The sequence below is a fragment of the Camellia sinensis genome, chromosome 6, assembly GCF_055761805.1.
Source record: "Camellia sinensis isolate YWXY chromosome 6, ASM5576180v1, whole genome shotgun sequence".
Lineage (NCBI taxonomy): Eukaryota > Viridiplantae > Streptophyta > Magnoliopsida > Ericales > Theaceae > Camellia > Camellia sinensis.
Window position 1 is genome coordinate 122847344 of NC_138966.1, and position 23258 is coordinate 122870601.

A 23258-nucleotide genomic window follows, 5' to 3' on the forward strand; every position below is an offset into this window, starting at 1 on the left:
TATAAATATATATATTAAAAAAATTTAAACAAATAAAAAGAATAGGCTTGTGAAATTCAACAGATAAGGAAAATAGGTTTTGTGAAATCTAGCAGGGGCAAAATTTTGAGCAGATAATCAAAAAGTTTGAATAGATAAATATAAATTTAAACAGATAGATATAAATTTAAACATATAGAAAAAAATTGAACAGATATATATAAATATGAATTGATAGTCAAAAAAAGTCAACAGATAACAAAAAGTTAATAGATAAATTAATGGGTAAAATAAAAAAACAAAATGCCTTCTGAAGCCAATAAAAGAACTTCTCACCAAATTATTTTACAAATAATAGACTTCTCACTGACCAAAAAATCCACTAGACCTAATATCTTATACATTTCTTACCTTTTTCAACAATTTCTCTTTCACTTTTATCTCATAATTTATTTTTTAAAATTTTATTTATTTAGTCCTTAAAGCTTCTTATTTGAGTTTTTTTTTTTGATAAATTACGAATACACCCCATGAGGTTTGCTTAAAATACGAATTGCCCCTGTGGTTTAGAAAATTACAAATACCTCACTGTCAGAATTTTTTATTTAATAGAATTAATTGAAAAAGTGAAATTTCTAACAGTTCACCTATACAATAATAAAATTATCTGAATTATTAATTGAAATAAAATTTTAACATTATTAAAAACTGTTAATTAACTTGATGATTTATTAATAAAAAGACCTATTTGTTATGAAATTAGAAACCTTAGGGACATAATATAATTTCTAGAACTACAAGAATAATTTGTAATTTAAATAAATTTTAGAAATGTGTTTGTAATTTACCTCTTTTTTTTTTATTAGAACTACCAATCACCTTTCATTCAAAGCAAGACTACTAACAAGAGCTGAGGGAGGGCATGACACCCAGTCCGAAGGCAAGACCTCATCTAAAGAAGCTTCTTCTTTGAGAGTTGGTTTGGGAAGTGGATTGACTTTTTGACTTTTTGATTATTTTAGTCTGAGTTTAAAAAATCTCATTTGGGAAGGATTTCTTGGTTTTTTTTGGGCTTTTTTAGCTTTTTTGTGAGAGAAAGAATGTAATCATTATGAATTGAATGTGATGTTTTGCTTTATTGGGCTAAAATAACATATTTTGTCTTATATGACTATCTTAGCCCCAACCCATTTTCCCAAAGACAGTTAGTTCAAATCAATTATCGTTAAAGCGTAATTTAGAGAGTGTTTAGAATGATTTAAATAAGTGTATTTTTTAATTTTTTACGAAAAGATGTGTAAAAAAAAAGTAAAGAGATAATGTGACTTAAAAAAGATAAAAAAATAAAATAAAAATGCACTTTTATAAGGAATTAATGCCAAATAGTGCCCTAACGAGTAGGAAAGTAATTTTGTAGTTTGAACAATCCAAAGCATATTATCAAACACTCATTTTCTTACTCGCACTATATCTTATTATCAATTACTTACACATTTTTCTTCATGCTCATTTCAAAATAGTGAATAAAAAAATTGAGTATTTCATTATATGATTTAGTTGTTTAAATTTTAAATTGATTTTTTTGCCCATTGCTATGAAGCACGGACACGGACACGCGACACGACACGGACACGACACGGACACGCCGACACGCAAATTTTCAAAAAATGGGGGACACGACACGCTGGGGACACGTTCAATATATATAATTAATTTTATTTATTATATGTCATAAAATTATTAAAAAATAATTAAAAAAACATTGAAATAACATAAAATTGCATTCCATCAATACATAACATGTCATTTGAAGCTACCAACCATCAATTGTTACAAAATGCATGAAAATCAAACCACAAAATATAAAATTATCCAATGTACCAATAACTATCATCTATTACAAAATCCATAAATATCAGAAAATGTGAATTTAAGTAGAGGAAACTATTACAACATCTTCACCACCACCTCCATCTTCTCCTTCATCTGTAAATAGGACCGCCTCCATAGCCAGTTCATCAAGTGAGAGGTTAGCTATCCCAAGCATTCCAATATCATCAAGTGAGTCAAAATTATCTCCAGCAATGTCCCACATTTTTTTCTCTCCTTGCAAGTATTGGGAGCTCCTCCTTGATAAAAGACGAAGATTGCTATGAATGAACACCAAGTCCTCCGCTCTTTGAGGGACCATTTTGTTCCTTCTCACTGAGTGAATAAAGGAGTAAGTACTCTAATTTCTCTCACAACAAGATGAAGAGGCGGGTTGCACAAGTAATCTCAAAGCTAGTTTTTGAAGAGATGGTGCATATGCACCATATGCACACCACCAAGTATAAGGGTCCATGTGCCACCTATTATGAATAGAATCATACTCCGAGAATGCTTCAACATAACCCGAAAATTTTCCAAACTCAGTTATCACCTTGGTTCGCTCTGTGATATCTTCAAAATACCTCTTAAAACACTTGTTCCTCTCACGTGTCACCTCTTCATCCCTATGTGGAGGAACTCTATTTTGATCCTCATGGAGCCACTCATCACTATAATATCTACAATACAAAATAGGAAAAAATAATTATTTCAAGAAAGACTAGATAAGTCCATTAAAATGAAATATCTAAAACAAATTTAAATGTGATACTTACTTTGGATTCAATGAATGTGCCATACAATGGAGAGGAGTATTGTTTTTATTCCAACGATCCACAAGAATTTGATGTACCACATTGTAAAATGTAGATTCCTCATCTATTCTTTTCCCTTCATGCCTATATATTGTCATCTTCACTTTCTCTATCATTGTGTCCCACATATCATACACTAAGTGAAGGCAAGGTTTGTCCGTATCACAAGCCCTAAGCATGTCATATATAGGACCCGTGAAGGAAAGAATGTAATCAATGTAGTTCCACCACACATCATCCAAAATCTTTTCTTTTACAAATTTGGCCTTCCCAACATCATCCTCTCTATAGCAATTCCACTTGTCACTAATTACCATTGCTTGAAGCCCATGTTTTATAAGCTTCAACCTCTTGAGCATCACAATTGTGGAGGCAAATCGTGTTTCGGCAACCGATAGCAACTTCAATGACACAAATTCATTGTACATAGCCAATCGCATTGAGTGATTAGAGATAAAATTTTTAATCATCAAACCATCTCCGGCAATATCACTAATCCAACTACACTCTTCATATGTGACCTCATTTCTCTCAATATTCTTTGCCGCACAAATATTTTTCAAAGCTAGATTTAATGTGTGCACTACACAAGGAGTCCATAGAATATGAGAGAATTGAGTTTCAATGAGTTGTCCAGCTGCCTTACAATTAGGAGCATTATCCGTGATGACTTGAACAACATTACTAGCCCCAACCTCATTAATCACTTCTTTCATCAAATTTGCAATAAAATATTTGTCTTTAGTTTCTCCAGAACAATCAACTGCCTTACTAAACATAGGCCCACTTTCACTCACCGCCATAAAATTAATCAAAGGCCTCCTTTGAGAATCACTCCAACCATCACTAACAATGTTCACCCCTTTTTCCTTCCATGTACCCCTAATTGGTTGCAACAATCTATCAATATTTGCCCTCTCCTTTTGAAGTAATGTGGTTCGTAACAAATTATAACCGGGAGGCAAATATCCAGGAATATTATGGTTTGCAGCAAATGTGTAAGAGCTAACATAGTAAGGATTTCTTGCAAGATTAAATGGTACCCCCCCTGAGTAGAACATCCTAGCAATTTCAAAATGTAATTGCTCTCTATCCTTCATGTTGAATGCTTTCTCAATAGCACTCCCACTCCCAGGCGCACTTCCACTCCCACTCTCACTCCCACTCCCACTTGCACATGTCCTCCTTTTCTTTGATTCATAAGCATAACTACTACCAATTGATACACTAGAAGGGGGTAGTGGTACATTTTTGGGATGAGCATTTTTAATTCTCAATTCAGCAGCATCATTCTCATTTTGCAATTGTGAAAGTTTTTGACTTGTAATTTTCTTACAACCACCAATTCCCTTTCCTGGAAGTTTTAATAGATGTGCCCTTGCTCTTGTATATGAACCTTTGAAAGTATTATTACAAAAATTACATTGTAATTGGCAATTTCCTCCACCTTCCCCAGGTTTTGCTAATTTAGTTACATACTTCCACAATGGTTTGTTCTCATCAAAATAATCATCAGGTACATCATTAGAACTACCACCCGCAGTAGCCATTGTTTCAGAATTACAAATTTGTTCCTATAATAAAATTAATAAACACACATTATTATTAAAATTAACAAAACTAATAATATATATATATATATATATATTAGAAAAACTAATAAAATATATATATATTCTGAAATAAATACTGAAAAAAAGACTTATTAACAAAAATTAATTAATAAATATATATATATATTCTGAAATAATATAGGGAAAAAAAATATAAAAAGAAAATAGAAAAAAAAAAGAGAGAGACCGAAGTCGAGGAGAAAGAGAGAGACCGAAGTCGAGACGATGGACGAAGACCAGACAGAGAGAGAGAGAGAGAGAGAGGAGACCTCGACAGACACAGAGAGAGAGAGACATCGACTGGCGAAGACCAGAAGAAGAAGGAAGAAGACCGAAGCTGAGGAAGGAAGAAGATGTACCTTACGAGCGACGAGCGACGGCCGAGGAGCGACGAGCAGCGACGAGCGATGACGAGCGACGGACGAGCCCAGGTTCTCTTCTCCTGTGTTTCTTCGCCTTCTCTCTTTCTCTTTTTGATCTCTACTAAGCTGTTAGATCGATTAGGGCTTTTGATCGATTAGGGCTTTTTGATCGATTTAGGGCTTTTTTACAGATTGACCCCAAACATATTTTGTAAATTTTGAAATTGACCCTAAAAATGTTTTGTAAATTCTGAAATTGGCCCCGTGCGTGTCCGAAAGTGTCCATAACGTGTCCTGGACGTGTCCGGATTCAGAAAAAATAAAAAAAAAATTGGACACTCTGTAGTGCGTGTCCGACACGTGTCCACCGCGTGTCCGACGCGTGTCCGTGTCCGACACGTGTCCGACACTGGTACGGAGCCCTCGGAGAGGTGTCCGTGCTTCATAGGCCCATTGTATTTTAACGGTTACTATATATAGTTTGTCAAACCTGCACATAAATTCTTGAGAACTCACCGGTGAATGTTTTTTCTAAGGACTCTTCGATGACAAAGTTAGGTGTGTTTTAAAGAAAAAAATAATGAGAGAGAGTAGATGTATAACGAAAAGCATGCATTTTTTGTGAATTGTCAACGAGATATATAAAACCTTTCACCTGAGCGAGAATGTGATTTTTTGTGACACTATTCTTAAGATGTGCATGCATAATAGTACTTGTAGTGCAAGTTCATGTTTTCTCCTGATTCGACCATAGTTGCAACTGTGGGGTTCACTTCTTAGGGGCTATTTGGGATTATGGATTAAAAAATTAAAAGTCGACTTTTAATTTATTTTAGATTACATTATCTTTTTTATAAAATAATCAAAAAAATTAAAAAAGTTAAAAAATTAATTTTTAATCATATTTTCAAAATATCCCTTAATCGTATAAACTTCACTACAAATGGAGGTTGTACTAAGTACGGAGTGTGACGATGGTGGTCGAGATAATCCAAGTATCACAGATGTCTATCCGAGCACGAGGTGGTCATTGGTTGACTTGGGCGATTTGGTGCTCGCAGCCCACCGAGCTTAGTTTTTTTATTTATGTTGTTTTCATTTACCTAAATTGTAATATATATATATATACCTGCTCTCTCTGTTTGCTGATTGTTACACTTGAACCATTGACATATCTTTGTCATCAATAAGAAAAAATGATTTTTTCTTTGTCAATATATATTGAAAAATTACATATTATTCCTTTCAATTAGGACCATTATCACTCTCTCTAAACTAGTGTTATCAATATCATATGATACGTGATACGTTTCAAATATTTAAAATATTTCTTTTTGGTGATATATATTTATAGTTAGTGCTGTAACATACTATTTTTTCAACTTATATTTTTATTGTTCATGTATTTTACTATACACGATACAATACGATACATATAATTAGAACAGTAATACACGATATGTATCATAATTCGACAACATTGCTCTAAATTAATATTGATTATATTTATTTTCTTAATATTTTGATTTGCTTTAATCTCAACTTTTTATTAACACTGTGTTAAAAATAAGATGAAAAAAAATGACATGTGAATTGTCCATATCCAATATTCATCAAAAAGTTTAGCCTGCGTTTGGTTGTGTTTTGTAAATGTGATTTGAGAATATGAGTTTTATTTTGAGTTTGTGTGTTGTAGAATTATGATTTGAATGTAGAAAATTTGTTTGGTAAAGAGTTTTGAAAATAGTTTTGGAAAAGAGGTTTGATTTGAGTGGGGAATTGTTGATGTGACATTTGATATGTGATACAAAAATTTACAACTCATAACTAAACATACAACTCAAAATTATTTTAAAACACATAAAAAATTTAAAAAAATTCAGAAAACATTTTTCCCGAGTATGTAAATCAATTGCCAAAAAAAAAAATCTGGAATTCAGAGGACATCCGGGTGGACGTCCCCAAGGACATCCGGGTGGTCTTCCGGGTGGACTTCCTCAGGCAAAATTTTGACAAAAAACGCGGCCTGTGCATCAGAGTTCTCTGCAAAGAGTGTGAAAAATTGATTTCAAAACCATAACCAAATATCATACTCAAACACACGTGTAGAAAATTGATTACAAATCACAACCAAACAGAGCCTTATTTATTTACATTTATGTGAAAAGATATGTATATATCTTTCTATCTCTATGAAGCAAATTTAGTAGGTATGGGGCATTCCCTTTGTAATTGTAATTATGTATAGTTTCCTCATTTTATTTATTTTATGACTTAATTGTGAGAGGTTATGTTGTCCACCTCTAAAATGGTTACATATGGTATGTTTTTCATAATTTATTTATAAAATTTTATAACATAAACATGAACCGTCATGACTATTTCATTATAAAAGTTATAACTTTTCTTACTATAAAATATCATAACATAAATCTGAAAGTATTGTAACATTATCATCTTTAATTTTAAAATGCACACCATAAATTCAATGTTTGTAACTTCAACACAAAATGTCATAACATATATTAGAAATAACTATAATCTTCATCACAAAAATCACAATTTTTTATGATGTACATGTTTTTATGGGATGCACTATAATTTTATCTAAAATAAAATCTCAATAACTTTTACATTTGAAAATAGGCTATTTTAATAATTTTTTTAACAACTTTTTGATTAAAATATGAGGAGTTGAAAAAAAAAAGTGTAAAAAGTAAAAAGAAAATAAAATCTTTAACCTTTTTTTAATTTTTTTTTTTTTATGTTCTTTGACTTTTTAACTTTTTTTTATTTTATGTAACACGCCAAATGTTCAATTAATTTAACACCACATTAATATTAAATTTTAGAAGCATGTAATTCAAAATTTTTATTGCGAACCACTAAATACTCTCAACTAAACTCAAAGGTTTACAACAACTAGAAAGCAAAGAAAGAATGAGTGGTGATTCATCCCACTAATTTTTGGATCACTAATAGCTCTAATGAGCTTAAAAAAAAAAAAAAAACAAACAAACTCAAGCCAAAACATCACATCACTTTGGTGGGGGCCACTGTGCCACATCATTAGTGATGCTCTAGAGCTCCCAATTTAGTGCTCTAAAACATTATTCAAGAAAGAATAATAAGAGAGTTTGGGGAAAATGGTGAGGATACGTTAGATGATTGACACCTATATACAGGGAAGAGGCATGGGCAGCAAGACGCGTGGGTAGCAAGACAGCTTGGGGCGCACATACTTTCGTTGTAGAGAAAATGTTATATCTAAATATAAGCTATACAACATAATTTGTATAAAATAAATTATGGTAATTCAAAACATACATGAAATATGTTATGATAACTTAAGATATAATATAACTCACCTTAATATTAATTTTAACTTTTTACTCCGTTTATTGCGACCTACTAAATACCCCAAACTAAACTTGAAGGTTTATAACAACAATTAGAAAGCGAAGAGAGAATAAGAGAGTTTGGAAAAAATGGTGAGGATGTGTTAGATTATTGACACCTATATATATAGGGAAAAGGCGTGGGTAGCAAGACGCGCTTATAACTGTTAGTCCCCTTCAGGTAATGAGATTTAGCGGAATCGAGATTGAGAATAAATCGTAGTTTTTTTTTTTCTCTCTATTTGTAATTTTGAACTCTTGTAATAAAATAAAATTCAAATGACTATTTTCATTTTAAACAAACTTTTTAGTACCTATTTATTTTATTTCAATTTATTTTATTTATTCGCTTGCGTTACTACTATAAAAACTTTAGAATGTGAAACCTTTGAATACTGGTTTGAATCGTGACATTTTAGCTTTTGACTACTATCCAAACTTTTCAAACTTTTTGAGATCTTCCACATTAGTCAAAAAATTAAAACTCTTACTTTAGGAAGTGCTAAATTATTATTTTTTAATTATGAAAAAATATGTAAAATAAAATAAAATGATGTGACGCAGACAAGGTAAAAAGTCAATAAATTAACTTATAAGCTATTTCCCAAGAGAGCTCTAAGGTCGAAAAGTTAAAAAATTATATCCAAAAATAAAAAATTTTGATAGTGTATGGTAGAGTTTTAAAATTGTGATTTGATAATAGAGTTGTATTTTGAGTTTATGAGTTTTGAAATTATGATTTGAAAAGAAAAAATTTGTTTAGTTATGAGTTTTGAAAAGAGTTTTAATTTTTTAATGTAACATATGAAATAAAAAAATTTGTTTGGTTATAAGTTTTGAAAAGAGTTTTCAAAACGTAATAGAAAAACTTATAACTCATAACCAAACACACAATTCAAAACTCTATTGAAAATTTTATTCGAAACTCATAACCAAACTCTTTTAAAATTCAATTCAATAAAATAATTTGTCATTTTGATCTAAAAAAATAATTTTTATATTTAAAAAATATCAAAAACAAATATAATTTTTTTTTCCAAATAACAAGTGACGATTGGCAATTGCCAAAAAAAAAAAGAAAAAAAAAAAGGTACTACTCCGGTTAATCAGCCGAATGTCCAGAAGGATGACCGGATAGACTCAAAATTCAAAAAATTCTCTACTATCCAAACATGATTTGAAATGTGACATTAGGATTAATTTTTAAAAACTTAAACCAAACGAAGTATTGAAATGTGCACTAGAATCATATTTCCTCTTTTTTCCCTCTTTTTTCATAAAAAAACAAAAAAATCATCTCAAATTATTTATAAGTCCTATTAGGGAGACTTATGTTACATATGGTTCTACTAAAAAACTTATGTTCTCATAAGTCCTGTGGGAAGTTTGTTGACACATTTACCCTCAACATTAGTTGTTAATATCATAAATAATAGTAAAACCATATATAGGAAATTAAATGTTACCATAAATCATATCTATATAAACGTAACGTAACGCGACACCTACATAAACGTAACGTGACACCTATACGTAACGTGACACCTATATAAACGTAACGTGACACTTATGATCTATAGTAACATACAATTTGTATGTTACTATAGATCATATCTACATAAATGTAACGTAACGTGACACCTATGATTTATGGCAATATTCAATTTCCTATACCATAGATTATATTTACATAAACGTAACGTAACGTGATACCTACATAAACGTAACGTGACACCTATGATTTATGGCTATAGGAAATTGAATGTTACCATAGATCATATTTATATGAAACGTACCGTGACACCAACATAAACCAGCAACATTTTCACATTCAATTTAAAAAAATAAAAACTCATTAAGTTTGCGAAACGTAACGTGACGCGTTACGCTATGTTCATGCAGGTGTCACGTTACGTTTATGTAGGTGTCACGTTACGTTACGTTTATGTAGGATCTTGTGGAATACATTCCTATCTAAATAGGACTTGAGACTCTATAAAAAATTACACAGGACTTGGCCTACCATAAGTGTCTGAAAAAGGACTTATAAATAAATCTCCCTATTTTTTTCATCTTATATTTTAATTAAAAAATTACTAAAATAATTTATTTCTAAAACAACCAACATATTTTTTATTTTTTTTATTTATCTTTTTTTTTTGTCATCTTTTTTACTCACATTTTAACATTAAGAGTAAATTACAAATATATCTCCCGAGATTTGCTAAAAATATGAATTGCCTCTTATGATTTGAAAAAATACAAATACCTCCCTATCAGAATTTTTAATTAATAGAATTAATTAAAAAACTAAAATTTCTAACTGTTCACCTATATAATAATAAAATTATCTCAATTATTAATTAAAATAAAATTTTAACATTACAAAAAATTATTAATTAACTTGATAATTTGTTAATAAAAAAAACTATTTATTATAAAATTAAAAATCATAAAAGACATAATATAATTTTTAAAATCACATAAAATAATTTATAATTTATATAAACATTAAAAAAGATGCGTTTGTAATTTACCCTCAGCTTAATGCAGTCATTATCATGCCCTTTAGAAAACACGTTATTCGCTCTGTCCGACAAGGCAAGCATAACTTGTTAGTCCACCGACCCCCGCCACGGGGTGGCCCACTACTCAAATTCACCGGAACCGTTGACTCCCCATCTCACTCTCTCTGTCTCCCCCTCTCTCTCTACCACCGCTCCACATCACTCTCCACCGCCAACCTCTCTCCAACACCAAGCCATTAGACACACAAAAAAAGCTTAATTCATTTCGCACTGTTTGGCAAATCATCTTCTTCCCCTAGCTTTTCTTCATCACTCGATTCGCTATCATTTCTCTCCCTGCACAGCTCAATCGACACATACTAGTATCGATACGAACCTGACCGCTTTGCAAATGGACGAGTTTGGCGTTTTGGTTGAAAGTATTGGGTTCAAAGCACAGGGAAAATCAACCCCAATGGCCGATTTGAAGACCAAAACGAACACTAACAATCGAGGTTCTCGAAATTTCGGAATCAATTCCAGTTCCGACCTCAAACCCACTTCAGTAAATCAATCGAAATCGGTATATACTTGGAATTCAACTACTGGGTCCTTCGATGGTGATATCCACGGAAATTCTCGATCCAGTAACAATCGGAAAGCCGGGAATTTAACTGATTTTGATGGCTTTGACGACGTATTTGGTGGACCTGTTAAGACTTCGAAGCCATCAGGTGGTGATGGTTTTGATTTGGATTCAATTTTTAAGGGTTCGAATAATTTTAGTGTGAGGTCATCTGTATACGATGATGAAGATGATGATATATTTGGTGTAATGCCGGGGTTGAAGAGCTCCACAGCAGTCAATAATGATGACTTGTTAGGAAATTTTGGTGGAATGGGGTTGGGATCCAATGGGTTGAGGAAGAATTTGGGAGAAATGGAGCAAAGTGATCAGAATTTGGATGATTTGATACCTGGGTTTGGTGGAAGTAGCACTTCAAGTAATGGGTATGTGCTAATTTGCAAATTGGGTATTGATTGTGTTTAGTTTTATTAATTGAATGCCAATAATTTATCTGGAAGTTTGTGTTTATTTGCATGTATATGTCCATGGAAGAATCTGAATTCTTAGAGAGTTCAGCTGGTTGTTTCTGAATATTTAGGGAATTTGTTGGCAGTGGTGTTTGCAAAACAAATTTTCAATGATGTAACAAGTTTGGAATAGATTTTGCTGAAAATTTAATTAAGAGATTCAAAAAATTTGCATTGAATGAGTAACCGGTGTGTTCAATTGTTTTTGTAGACTTGCTTATGGAGAAGCATAGCTAACTCAAATAGGAACTTTTAGAAACTCTTAGCAATCAAAGAGTTTCTAACTATAATGAGAATCATCTCTAAACAAAAACAAGAATCGACAATACAGAGATAGAAGAAAACAAACATTTACTAACTTGTACATCAAATCACCATAAAATAACTAAACCTGAGTGGAAGTAGTTGTAAGCAGTCCTTGGCATGAATATAAGGTTTCTTATGAAAGAGTACCCATCTGATAACTCAATATCTATCAGTTGTCTCCTGAACTACGAGCAACAGAGGCATAATTAGTTCAATATCAGTATCGTTTCTGTTTGTCATTTTATGTAGTGGTTTATTTCTTGCAGCATCAGTCTCTTCTCATTCTGAATTATTTATGTTCACTATAGTTAGTCTGATCTCCAGTTGTTTATTTATTTTTATTCTTTGCACAGAGAAAATGCAAAAACAAGCTGCTCTCCACTGTCAAGTGGTCGTTCAGCTAAATCAACCTCCACTTCATCAGAAGACCCTTTTGTAGTCTTAGAGCAATCTCCCTCCCAGGCATATACTTCTGGGTTGTTTTCAGAACCTGTGGAACAATATGCAGGAAAAAGCTCAGTTTTATCTTCAGTTGATGAACTTGAGGATTTTGCCATGGGTAAGGTGCGAAATAATGCAAATGAGCAATCAGATTATTCCCCGAAGGAAAGAGTTGAGACAGCTACACATGATCTAGACTTCCTTTTCAATATGGGTGCTCAGCCAAGCAGTGGTTCAAGGCATAAGTCTACAATGGCCGTAAGAACTTACAACTACAAAGCTGTATTTGGATCATGGATTTGAATAGGGAATTAGAAATGATAAGGAAAAGGCAAAGAAAATGGAGAAAAAATTAGCTTATATTTCATTCACATTTCCGTCGCCTTTTCCTTTTCTTTTTCAAATCTCTATCCAAATTTATGATCCAAACATAGCCTAAAAGTTCTACCATATTTTTTAGTTGTTGGCCAAAAGCAACGGTCTAAGCTTTCTGTCTTTTTGCCTCTTTTGATTCAGGACCCTGTGTTTGATTCATTGTTCCAGAGCAGAGGAGACCCTGGAGTGAAACGAACTCCTTCTATGACTTCATCTGGTGCAAAGAAGGCTTTTCCCACTACAAATATTGTTGATGACTTTTCGCTCTTTTTTGGAGGTAACCTCGTTGTCCAAATGGGATTTCATCATGGCATTGCATAGGTCTTTTGGGGGAGACATTGCTATTGATGCTTAATGCTTAATTTTTGTTTTGTTTTGCAAAAGCTGCCCCTTCATGTGGAGAATTTCAGGAAATTGAAGGAGAAAGTGAAGAAAGACGAAAAGCCAGATTAAACCATCATATGAGGACCCAGCAGCGAATGGTATATGTTTCCCCTCATTTCATTTCACCACTAGTTGTTTCCTTAAATAGTTAAATTACATGTATCCAGGTCTTGTATGGAATCAGCATTTTTTCTTATTTTATTGGCTGATGTATTAAAGAAAAAGAAAGTTTATTGAAATAGAAGAGACAGGCAATTCCGTAATGGAAAGTAGAGATGCAAAACGAAATAGTGGTATACAACTGAAAATGATATAATAGTGATCAGCTTTCAGACCATCTCAATTTGATGATTGTGACTTTGCTACGTTTTTTTGTTAAAAGGATTGCATGAAAAAAGGACACTTCCTTACCCATGTCACTATCTTATTTCCCTGAACTGCTTTTTACCATCAAAACTTGACTTTTCTTTACTCTTGACAAAGATTCCAAATTAAGTATATGTTTTCATAAACGCTTACCAAATGCTACTCGCGTTGTGAACCTGCTTGGTTCTGATGTTTTCCGTTCAGGCAAAAGCTTTGGCAGAAAAGAATCAGCGGGACCTTCAGACTCAGCTGGAGCAAGAAGAGAGGCATGTAAGTATCTGTGGTGCTAAACTAAAGCTAAGCATTTATTTCTTATTGAATGATGAGACCCTTTCTCCAATTACAAGTTGTTTGTGAATTACTGATTGTCTGATAATGAGCATGTACTGTCTGTCTTGTCTCTTTTCTCTTCAATTTTCTTCTTTTTTTTAAAATTTTCTTTCCCCCCCTTCCCAGTCCTGCTTAGAACCTGTTTAGAATTTCCCGAAAAATTGTTGTTTATTTGACTTTAAGCTGCATGATTTCAGAGGATTGCTGAAACTCTAGACAACAATGTAAAGCAATGGGCTGCAGGGAAGGAAGGAAATTTGCGTGCGTTGTTGTCATCATTGCAATATGTGCGTTATGACTGTATAATCTGTTTCTGATCCCTTTCCTTTGTTATTGTAGCATTTTGAATTACATATGCTCTTACTTTGAATAGAGGTTTTTTATTTAATGTTTGGGAAAACGCAATTACTTTAGGAAAGGAACTGAACAGTTGGGGCACAAGGAACACACACAAACAATAATAATAATAATAATAATAATAATAATAATAATAATAACAACAACAATTTGGAGCCAAGATGGATGATCATCAATACCCAATGATTAGTTAAAAGTCATCCCCTCCCAAGTGCCCATGCTGCATACTTCTGAAAATACCTGAAAGATGTTCGGCAAGATTGCGCTACTGAATACTTTATTCATTACATTTTGTATTTCATGATCTCATAAGAGAATCAAAACTTAACTCCAAGGGGTTGGCTTAGTAGGTGCAACTTGGGGGTACACGCTTCCTCTAGGTCTCAGGTTCAACTCCCACTTATGTGCTATGAACTATTTGGGGCCACACTCGCGGGCTCTACCTGAGATTTGCCTGATCCATGTGAAGGAGGTGCTTTACGTGGGTCTCAAAATTAGTCAAGTTGCACGTAAGCTGGTCCGGACAATTGGTCATCAAAATAATAAATAAAATAAGAGTCTCAAAACTTTGTAGTATGGGGAGTGAGGTCTTTTAGTCTTGTGAATGCCTTTTGCATTGGACAATGTTAATATCTTTCATTTTTTAGTACACAAAATGAATTTTGTTTCCTTTCAAATTTTTTTGGTTATATATGTATGTATATGTATTATATAATATTTTGGGAATCACACACAAACCTTTATTAAAATATCAACTAATCCTTCATACGTGTGGGATGATGTCCAGGTGCTATGGCCTGAATGTCGTTGGCAGCCAGTTTCATTGATAGACTTGATTACTTCTGTCTCTGTGAAAAAGGTTTATTATAAAGCTACCTTATACGTTCATCCTGACAAGGTTCAACAGAAAGGTGCCGATATTCAACAAAAGTATATTGCTGAGAAGGTTTTTGATGTTCTTAAGGTATTTTACTGGCATTCTGACAAAGTATATGGAAACATAAAATTAATGTCCTACAACTTCATATGGCATTTTTGTTATTTTGAAACAAAATGCTAGAGATCCTAAACATTCTACCAAATGTTTTGCATGGTGAGAGACATTTGGTAGAATTTTTAAGGTCTCTAGAATTACTCATTTTGAAATGCCTGTTTTATTGTCTCACCCCATTGTATATTTCTTCTCATGTAATTGAGAATTTGAGACTACTTCCCATCATAACCTTTTTTACACTGCCAAGTGGCAGCAACCGAGAAATGACATACTGAACCTGACCAATCAGACCAAAAGGCTTTTATCTAAGATAAGATTAGTAAGTTATCCTATACTTTTAAAATATAAAAGTAAAAATATTGGCTGACGAATCATAAATTATTCACCATACACCGTGTTGATTTCTTGTAAAAAGTTTTATTATTAGTTATAGTTAATTCTTCTTTTTCGTCTTCTTCCTCTTCTTCTTCATTTAAAAAAAAAAAAAACTCGAGCTTGAGTGCCATGCCAGGCATCTGCCAAAATGTGTTAGGATAAATTTTTATGGGTTTTGACCAACTAATGAATCCCTTGGGTTATACTGAGCCATATATATTTATGTTATAATTTGTTTGGTCACAAGATTACATTGTTTTCTGGGTTAAACGCGAAACTAACCTTTTCCCTTGAGAAACGAACATATAGATATTGTTGTGTTAATTCCTAAACACAAAAATGATCCTCGAGAACTGTTTTGTTGGGTCCTAGAAATTTCTTTTCATCTATTAGTTCTTGTTTCTCTTTTATTTATTTATATTTGTATATCAAAACAGGAAGCTTGGAACAAATTCAATTCAGAGGAACTTTGAGTACAATGGTTTTTCTACTACGAATTTTGTACTGTACCCACTTCATTGAGCGTCCACACGAGCCTTCTTTGGTTCAGAAATGTACATACAATACTCGTTGAATTGTTTGAACACAACTCTCTGAATGCAGTGGGCTTAAAATTGTGTCATGCCTATTGATTAAACTGCTTTATCATTGCACGGTTCCCAATGCTTGAAGGTGGAAATGCACGAGGACTGGTCCGTTAGGTTCTGTTTGTTGTAAAATAATATTATTGATGCCAGTTTTCACACAGGAAATAATCCCACTTGCTTTTAGTGCATGATCTGTAAAAATGAATATCAATAGTGTTTGTTCATGTGTCATATTCAAAATTGATGCGGTTAATATTAGCTGGTTCTGGAAATTGTTTCTATGTTATTTTTTCTCTTTACCTTCTTTTTTTTTTTCAATAATTGTTTTTGTGATACAGCTTTTCCTGCCATTATCTGTTATAGCATAGTTTGGGAAATTAAAATCTGTTTTGTTTGGCGATCCTCTCTCTCTTAAGGGGTTGACATCGGGTTGGGCTGGTCAATTGGTTAAAACCTTAGGCCCAAGTTGGCCCATCGGTTAATGGGCTGGTTCATGATAAGGGAAGAGGGGCAATCTTTGATGGGCCAACAGGTGGCCTGCGGGCTTAGCCCGACGGGATGTGATTTAGGGTTATTCTTGTTATTTTGATTGCCCCCTAGTTTCTCCATATTTTCTGACGTGTGTGTGGCTGCCTGTCACGGGTTGGCAGGGCCAGCCCAAGCTGCAAAACCCAGGTCCAAGCCCAACCCAAGCTGGCCTACCCTACTAGGGATGTGCGCTTGGACTGGGTAAAAGCCAAGCCAGCCCGGCCTTTGGATTAGATGATGACCCTTTCTCATCCTGCAAACATTTCAATGGCAAGGCTTGAATAAGGGTATACATATATATTGGAATAAGATAAAGCACCATATTATTGCTTAGCTATTTTTTCCTTGAATACAATTAATCATTCATTCAACATTTAGAAATCATGCAATTCAAATATTCATTCAACATATATGAGAAATTAGATGCGAGAAAGTAAAGGAATAAACGCAAGAAATTGAGGGTGATTATGCAGTATTTTCGGTGTATAAACACATGATACTCCATAAAGTTTTAATTGATAAAGAGGGGTAGTGATTCATGATTTATGTTGGGGATTGAGGAATAATATAGAAGTTAAGTAATTAGTGATTGACTTGAAATATGGCCACGTAGTATTTTAAAATTATTAAATAATTTTTCAAAAAGTGAACGGTGTTTTTTTAGGTTCAACTAAAACCTCTACAATCGAAGATTTTATAGGTTACTTTAAGTTCAAACCTCTTCGACATAACAATCACTAGTAGGTTGATTTTTTAGGCTCACCAACAACCCAAAAACATCAAGTCACAATATTTAACATTCAAAACTTGTTGGGGTGTTGGCCCAAAACCGTGTCTCGTGAATCAAACTTCAATCTTGGTCAACCAAACTCGATGATAGTTGACTAAGTTGATCTGATTTGAAATTTTTAGGCTCAATCTTAATCTTCTCAAACTTCACTTGATGCCATGCCTTTTTGAGATTAGTCTTCATGTTGGTAAAGCTTGTTTTCTTAGCACTTTTTCCAGTAATCTTTAAGGCTTTCGAAGGCTTTTTAGCTTAACGTTATGCTTTCTTTAATAGAGGCTTGATTTTTTTAATTTTTTTTTTTTTAACCTTAAGTTACACGTACATATCATGAAATTGCTAATCTACATATCATGAAATTGCTAATCTATTGTATTTCTAATTCTTCAAAAACTTGGTTCGTTTTCTCAGAAGTTTCTAAACAAAAATTTCGTTCCAACAAGCTTCAACTTTTCAAATTGATTCAATTTAGCCATTCTATTACATTATGTCCACTTTTGACACTTGATAAATGAAAAATTGATAACAATAATCTCCAAACCATTTTTCCTAATATATATATATATATATAAAAATCATTATCGACATTAAAAATCTATACTGGTGAAGGAAGAGGTGTTGGTTCTATGATTTTTTTTTTTTTTTTGGTTATTAAGAAAAAAAAATTATGACTAATTTACAATTTATCCTTCAGAAAGTGGACGAAATATAATAGGAGGGTTTCATTTAACTAAATTGGGAACTTAGAGGGCATAATTTAAGAGCTTAATAAGAAAATAAAAAATTCAATAACTTTTGACATAATTTACCCTTTCTTTAAACCTGTCTTCTAGAACAACCCATTATAATAAATAAATAAATAATTAAAAAAATCACATTTTAGTATACTATAGTCTATAGATATATATGCAATTTTTTATCTGTAGAAATGTTAGTCCTAAAATCAAAAAAGTAGTCTAGTGGTAATTGCAATTTTTTATCTGTAGAAATGTTAGTCCTACAATTTTAGACATATAAATTTATTTACAATAATGTGATAAGAAAGTTGAATCATATATGATTGAGTATATCACAAATAAAAAATCGACACTTATCATATTATATTATTATGGATCAAATTAAAAAATCTTTTTAAAAGCGTCTCAAATATTTTCAATCTGTTTTGTATATTTCTCTATGCTAATAATGACATTTAAGACATTGTTTTATGCAACATCGATTTGGTTGGGTAAATCAATCTTCAGCTAATCATTAATTTAGTTTCACAAAAGATTTTAGCACTCGTTTGGGAAGAGGCTACGGGATTAAAATAACTATAAAAAGATAAAATAGACTAAAAAATTAATAAAACAAAATATCATATCTAAAGTAATCATTTTATTTTTTTCTTTCTTAAAAGTCAAAAAATATTCCAAATAAGACTTTTTAGTTCCAAACTAAAATAATCTAAAAACTAAAAAATTAAAAAATTAACCCACATCCCAAAAGAACCTTTAGTCAAGTGAGATTGTACTTATTCATCATGAACATTTTGTAAATTTTCATTTTCCCAATGAATGAAAAACACATTTGAGAAGATATTACTTTTCTTTACCTTAATCTTTGGAGACTTTTGTTCAATGCTTTATTACTCATAATTAATTATGAAAAGAAAAAGTGAAAACGACATCCCATTCACCTAGTCGCTGGTTGAGTTGATTGGGCCAAGGCAAAGTGGGAGTGAACTTCCTGGAAAGGCCACTACCAACCTCTAATTAATGGTTTGGATTAGGACATTGGGTTAATACTCAGGCTTATTTTGGCAAAACAGTTAAAATTAGTTTTTTAATTTTTTGATTTTTTAGATTACATCACTTTTTTATTTTTTTACATATTTAAAAAATAAGTTAAAAAATCAAGTTTTAATCTACCTTTTAAAATAGACCTCAATAAAATTATTCAATAAATTTAATAATTAAGATAGATGGCATGTCACATGCGTATTATAAGTCGAGATAACAATGAAGTGGGTGAGATCGGGAGATTTGTACCCCAACCTTACCCCCACTTAAGTGAACATTGTTCCCTTATTTTGCCCTGATATTGCTCCAACTCCATACCATCCTAATTCAATGTAATTCCAACCCGACCTATTGAATTTTGTAACTTATATTTTTAATATCGAATTTCAATTGATGTTATAGTCCAAAATGACAAATGTCAAATGAAATATAAAGCTCCAAGTAAACGGACTTGAAGGTTGATTGATATCGATTTGAAGTTAAATTGCATTGTAAACAGGAAGAGAGACTCCCTTACCTCATCCCACATCGGTTTAATACAACCCTAATATGATTCTGTAACTTTCATTGTCAATATTGAATTTCAAAATTAATTTTTTACGGCTGGGTTTATCTGAACCATTCAATGTGTAGAACTCGTTGAGTATTATATGCCTGTAAAAAATCACATTGATCAAATATCGATAGCTATCTTATCGGATAAGATTTCTGTCAACCGTTTATTTTTTCACCGTCTATTTTTTTTATACAAAACTAATTTGATCACGTACCTATCGATATCTGATTAACGTGATTTTTTACAAGCTTATCGTATTTAATGAGTACTACACATTGAGTAATTTAGATTATCGAAACGAGAGCTGTGGTGGACCTTCTACAGGCCCAACAGTACCCTTCAATCCGATCACAAACTAGAGGGAAACCAATCCCAATTTTATAATTCAAAGTGTCAAATGACTTATAAAAATCGAAACACAAAAACTCAAAATTGTCCAAACAAAATAAACTCAAGTTGTCCATTCTCATCTAAAATAAAAAATGAAAAAAAAACCTCAAGTTGCCCATAAAAAATGTAAATCATCACTATCAATATCCAAAACACAACTTTGATAAATCCTTTGTGACATGTGGGTAAAAAGTTCAATGATTGGGAAAAAGAATTCATATTAATTGGACATTTTATGGTGTGGGTGTGCTTTATGTAGTTGTAGATAACTTTTGAAACTTCCATGAAATTGGCCCTGCACGTACAACTAAAAAATCTGAAATATCTCAAGCTCTTCACTTTATTTATTTATTTATTTTCCTAGGACTCACATTTCTTTATTCTATGACACTCAACATTAGTTTGAAATTTTGTGAAGGGATTTGATTGTGTTTTCATATTTATCTTTTTACTTTTCTTTTCTTTTTTTAATTATTTTTATGTGTTTTCGGAATCAAAATAATAAAAAAAAGTTAAAATTTACATATCATCTTTATTTTTGTGCAAAAAAAAAAATGTTTTGAAAAATGTTTTTTATGATGTTTCTTAAAAATTGGTCTGTTTTCATGAATTTTCTCAAAAATTATGTTAAAATCTACCATCACCTACTCCACCTACTACACCTACCACCACCTACTACCACCTACTACACACCTACCACTACCACCTACTACCACCTACTCCACTACATCTCCTATATAATATAGAACAATAAATCAATAATACAATTCTCTATTTCTTTTTTTATACATTGAATTTTAACATGGTATCAGAGCAAGGTTAAGACCTTAGTGATTCCGCTTCACCGGCGGGCGGCAGCCTCGCCTTGGCCGTCCGCCGGACAAACTCAAATTTTCTAATTCTCTCTCTCCTTCCTCCATACTTTTCACCCACATACCAGTGCACAAAAGCCCTCTTCGCATACATCAGATCAAACTTATGATCACTCCTCGAGAACACCTCAGCAACACTTGTGGAGTTGGAGATCATGCAAACTGCTCTCTGAACCTTAGCAAGATCACCACCAGGAACCACAGTGGGTGGCTGGTGAGAGAGAAATGGGATGCCTATCGACCGGCAAACTATCCGCAACCGCCATCTGCGCAATCGCACCCTCAACCGACCTTGCCTCAATTATCGAATCATCGCGATTCGTACTCCTCTTCTCCCTGAGTCCGGCTCTGCCGCCGCTTCGCCTCCCTCTGCCGCTGGAGCTCCGACTCGGTGACTTTAGGCACCGGAATCGACACTCGGTTCGCTTTCTTATCAGGCTTGCGGCTAGCTTTCTCGAGCTCCTTCTCCTCCTGTTCGGCGATCCGGTGCGCCTCTACTTTGCGAGCGGCTGCCTAGGCGCGTTTCTCTGCCTCTTCGTGTTTCAACCCTTACTGTCCGACAGAGCATGTTCCAAGGGTATTGCCAAAGGATGAGGACCCAAGCTTGGTTAATAGAAATAAAAAAATGCTCGGACAGCTTTTGGGGACATTGGAGAGAGAAATATATTATATAACCTTTTCTATTCTAAAATATTCTCCACTCAAAACCATCATCACATTTTCCACCGCCCAAACCCTCTTTATCTTATATATATAAATATATATATATATTTTTTTTCTTTCCACCGCTCCACTTTTTATTAAAAAAAAAAAAAAAAAAAAACCATTGCCGATTTTCAAAAAAACCCGTGGGACAAGAAACCACGTGAACCACTTTTCTTATTTTCTCCATCTTTCATTTTGATTTCAAATATATTCTTCTTATTTCTTTCTTTATTTTTCTTTCACATTCTTTTTACTCTTTTTCAAATTCCTTTCATGCCAGCTTTGCACACCAAACCATATTTTATTCATCTCCGGGATCAACCCCGATCACAATTTTACACAACAAAAAAAAAAAATAACCAAAAAAAAAAAATAACAAAAACAAAAACAAAAATAAAAATAAAAATAAAACACCACAAGATTTGTTTTCTTTTCTGCAGACGGCCACCCACCGACCTCACTTCTTCGCCTATTCCGCCGGTCTTTTCTTCTTGCCTCCGTCCTGGGCGGTCCTTGACGGTGTTGCCTCTGTATTTCCCACTCCACTGGGCACGATCACTCCACCCTGCTCCTCCACTACAGCATATGGCGGACCTCCAAATCGGAACATCACGGTGGCCTTCCGCTTCAGCTCCTTATTTTCCGCCTTTAGCACACTTATCTCTGCTCGCGCATCCTTATACATGCGTTGGAGCAGAGCCAGCTGGCCGTTTAACTGCTGCACCTCATTTGTCCTACTCTACAGCCGGTGCGATAGGTTTGTGACCGCTGTCATGGTCTCCACACATGACTTCAAAGTATACTGATTGGCCTCAATATCAGTTTGCACCGCCATTTTTTGCTCCACCAACCACATCGGAAAGTTCAACGGAGCAAAACCAGAGGCGCTTGTTTGAGGTTCACTGGCCACCGCACCAGTTATCTCTCTTGTTGACTCGTTGAGGTCGGGAAAGAGAGTGAGCAGACCACGGGACGAAGAGGCCATATTCTGGGTAGCTGAACGGGAAGACGAGGCCATGTTATGGGTTGCTGAGTGTTTCAGAGAAGGGTTGGTTACAAAGTGTTACAGAGTATCTCTCTCAAGACAACGAAGAGTTTCTCAGAGGTTTTTAGCCAGTTTTTTGTCTTAGCCTCAGCCTCAGCCTCAGCCTCAGCCTCAGCATCCGTCTTGGTTAAATAGCCATGGCAGACACGCGCATCGCGCGCCACTTGACGCCAGCCGACAAAACGGGCGCGCAAGCCAATATGGTGACGCGCCTCGCCATCATGTCCGGCACATCTTTTTATGACTTGGGCTCGCCTTTTGATGGCACGCCTTTTTATGGATTGGGCACGCCTTTTGATGGCACGCCTTTTGAAAGATTGGGCACACCTTTTGAGGGTGCGACTTTTTAAGGGTCCGACAAGACTCTGTAAACTGTCCCGACATTGATTCCGGTTAGCTCCTTCATGGGTTCGACAAAACTCTGTAAACTGTCCCGACATT

General features: G+C 33.6%; 2 protein-coding genes across 3 annotated transcripts; one reads left to right on the forward strand and one right to left on the reverse strand.

Moving 5' to 3' along the window:
* Positions 1-1732: 1732 nt before the first annotated feature.
* Positions 1733-4303, reverse strand: LOC114270142 (uncharacterized). The gene is made up of 2 exons (XM_082874645.1): positions 2625-4303; positions 1733-2528 (listed from the first exon to the last, which is right to left on the reverse strand). The coding sequence occupies exons 1-2, from the start codon at positions 4211-4213 to the stop codon at positions 2210-2212; spliced, it is 1908 nt and encodes a 635-aa protein (XP_082730771.1). The 5' UTR covers positions 4214-4303; the 3' UTR covers positions 1733-2209.
* A 6279-nt stretch (positions 4304-10582) lies between these two features.
* Positions 10583-16425, forward strand: LOC114288441 (uncharacterized). Of its 2 annotated transcripts, XM_028231946.2 has the most exons (8): positions 10583-11554; positions 12298-12643; positions 12902-13037; positions 13145-13242; positions 13715-13780; positions 14038-14127; positions 14985-15161; positions 16004-16425. In XM_028231946.2, exons 1-8 carry the CDS (start codon positions 10956-10958, stop codon positions 16037-16039), a joined length of 1548 nt encoding a protein of 515 aa, XP_028087747.2. In that variant the 5' UTR covers positions 10583-10955; the 3' UTR covers positions 16040-16425. The 2 variants fall into 2 exon arrangements, with proteins under 2 accessions (XP_028087747.2, XP_028087748.2); XM_028231947.2 differs by lacking the exon at positions 14038-14127 and having other exon boundaries at positions 10651-11554.
* Positions 16426-23258: the final 6833 nt, after the last annotated feature.

Bases quoted from the DNA above. Each gene is read 5' to 3' on its own strand.
- LOC114288441 (XM_028231946.2), top strand. From the start codon at position 10,956: ATGGACGAGTTTGGCGTTTTGGTTGAAAGTATTGGGTTCAAAGCACAG. The intron at 13,781-14,037 runs GTAAGTATCTGT...GCATGATTTCAG, and splicing joins TGGAGCAAGAAGAGAGGCAT to AGGATTGCTGAAACTCTAGA. The intron at 14,128-14,984 runs GTGCGTTATGAC...GATGATGTCCAG, and splicing joins TGTTGTCATCATTGCAATAT to GTGCTATGGCCTGAATGTCG.
- LOC114270142 (XM_082874645.1), bottom strand. From the start codon at position 4,213: ATGGCTACTGCGGGTGGTAGTTCTAATGATGTACCTGATGATTATTTT. The intron at 2,529-2,624 runs GTAAGTATCACA...TTTGTATTGTAG, and splicing joins GCACATTCATTGAATCCAAA to ATATTATAGTGATGAGTGGC.